General features: G+C 39.4%; 1 protein-coding gene across 1 annotated transcript; it reads right to left on the bottom strand.

Annotated features, from left to right (window-relative positions):
* Positions 1 to 337: 337 nt before the first annotated feature.
* Positions 338 to 1,099, bottom strand: LOC106796997 (uncharacterized). Its single transcript, XM_014770656.1, has one exon. It carries the CDS (start codon positions 1,097 to 1,099, stop codon positions 338 to 340), a length of 762 nt encoding a protein of 253 aa, XP_014626142.1.
* Between the last annotated feature and the right edge of the window lie 962 nt (positions 1,100 to 2,061).

Genomic DNA, 2,061 nt, shown 5'->3' with positions numbered 1-2,061 from the left:
ATTGAATGTTTTGGAAATTTATCGCTGGCCCTTCTCAAAAAATAGGTGGTGACGGCCACTGCCGTTCTCTCTCTCTGGATGATCTTTTTTTTAATCAGCAGAATTATAATTGGTATTAATAACTGTGAGTACCAGAGGTACTAAATATACAAGGTAGAAACCAGCAGACTAGCAGAAGCATAGGTCCTACGAATCAGGTGCCAATCTAAAATTGTTTTTGGAAGGCAAAATATATATATTATTAATAGGTAAACTAGTACCAGTGGTACCAGAAATAAAAGTTACAAAGCACCAGAGTGCTACCCTCCAACCAATAACCCACCCTAATACAACAGAATTAAGAAAGCCCAGCAGAATATCCAAAGGAATTCGAAATATTTGAAGACCAATGATTTAAGCTAATATTGAAATCTTTATCTTTAGCCTTGAACCAGGACCAAACTAGGTATATAGCATGATCCATAACTTTATATGGATCAAAAGGTCTTCCTTGGAAAATCAGGTTGTTTCTATGGTGCCAGATAGAACTAGTCAAGGCACTCCACCATCCACCCCTTATGTCCTGATATACAGGGTTCCCAAAGCCTTCACAGAATTGAGTAAAGTGGCACTTTGGGTGACTTGGAAGGGGGCCTACTACCCGGATCCATCTCATGGATTCCCACCACAAACCTTTTGTCAGATTACAGTTGAAGAATAGGTGGCCCACATCCTCCTGTGCATTACCACACAAAGGGCAGTTTTGATCCTGGATAGTAATGTTTCTTCTTAGGAGATTGTCCTTGGTAGGTAGTCTATTTTTAAGGAGTCTCCAACAGAAAACTGCTACCCGAGGGGGAATTTTCAACTTCCAGATTATGCTATATATCTTCCCATCTGAGTTTGTTGTACTGGGTTTAGTGTAGAACTTGTAAGCTGATTTAGTAGTGTAATGCCCGTGGGGTTCAGCTAGCCACACCATAGAATCCTTACTATGCCTCTGGATAGGAATGGAGCTTATTTCCTCCATAAACTGCACAGCTATATCATTTTCATGATCAAATAGATTCCTCCTCCACCTGAGATCCCACTCCCAGCTATCATTATTAAAGTTACCCATGCTAGAGATGAGGGAACTTTGCTATCTACTAATCCGAAAAAGTTGATTATATTTCTGCTCAAGAGTGTAGTCTGTCCCTAGCCACTTATCTGTCCAAAATTTGATTCTTTCCCCACTCCCAACCTTCCAGGTCAAATGCTGATTGAAAATATTAGGATCCGACTGATGATATAGCTTTCTAATATCCCTCCACCAATGGGAATGACCCCTCTTGTTAGAGCCAAGCTGGAATTCTGACCAATCCCCATATTTAGAATTTAGGACTCTTACCCAAAGCTGCTACCCTAATCAAAAAATGTTGTTGATAAATTACTAGACCAATAGTTGTAGGGCTGGGCAAAGCCTTTCTCCAGCTGTCTTGTTCGCAAATTCCCTTTTTTTTTGCTTAGCAAAATTAGATATTATATATATTGAAAACTACCAGTGGTACTAAGATTACATTGGTAGATATAAATGTGCATTTGGTTGTTGTTTTATAACAGAACCACTTACAACAAGCTAATTGATACATAGATTGTGAATCCTCTACAGCCTATTTACTAAACACTTCCTTTAGGTTGGAGGACCACTGATTAAAATGTGTTCCAAAGTCTGTCTCCATATTTCTAAATGGGCAGGCTCCTCCTCTACATCTCCACAAAATGGGCACTGTACCTCATTTAATTATCACAACCTGCCGCCTTCTAAGATTCATCCTAGTTGGAAGTTAGTCCCTAATTAGCCTCCAAGCAAAAACCAATGATTTACTTGGTATTTTGAGCTTCCAAATGTCCACAAAGTCGAAATTCTGATTAGCTCCCATCTGTGCTTCCCATATCAAGTCATATCCGCTTTTTGTTGAGTAGTATACAGTTTGATCATGCTTCCAGCTGCACCTATCCTCCCTATTTGGCTGAATCTACTGCTGTGATAGTTCTCCAAGGAAATTATCTGCCATTTGAATTTCACTATCAAAAAGAGTC

The sequence above is a fragment of the Glycine max genome, chromosome 18, assembly GCF_000004515.6.
Source record: "Glycine max cultivar Williams 82 chromosome 18, Glycine_max_v4.0, whole genome shotgun sequence".
Lineage (NCBI taxonomy): Eukaryota > Viridiplantae > Streptophyta > Magnoliopsida > Fabales > Fabaceae > Glycine > Glycine max.
The sequence above is the reverse complement of the archived record's forward strand: the minus strand, read 5'-3'. Positions and strand labels throughout refer to the sequence as shown.

Excerpts from the sequence above, each read along its gene's own strand:
- LOC106796997 (XM_014770656.1), bottom strand. The coding sequence starts at position 1,099 with ATGGGTAACTTTAATAATGATAGCTGGGAGTGGGATCTCAGGTGGAGG.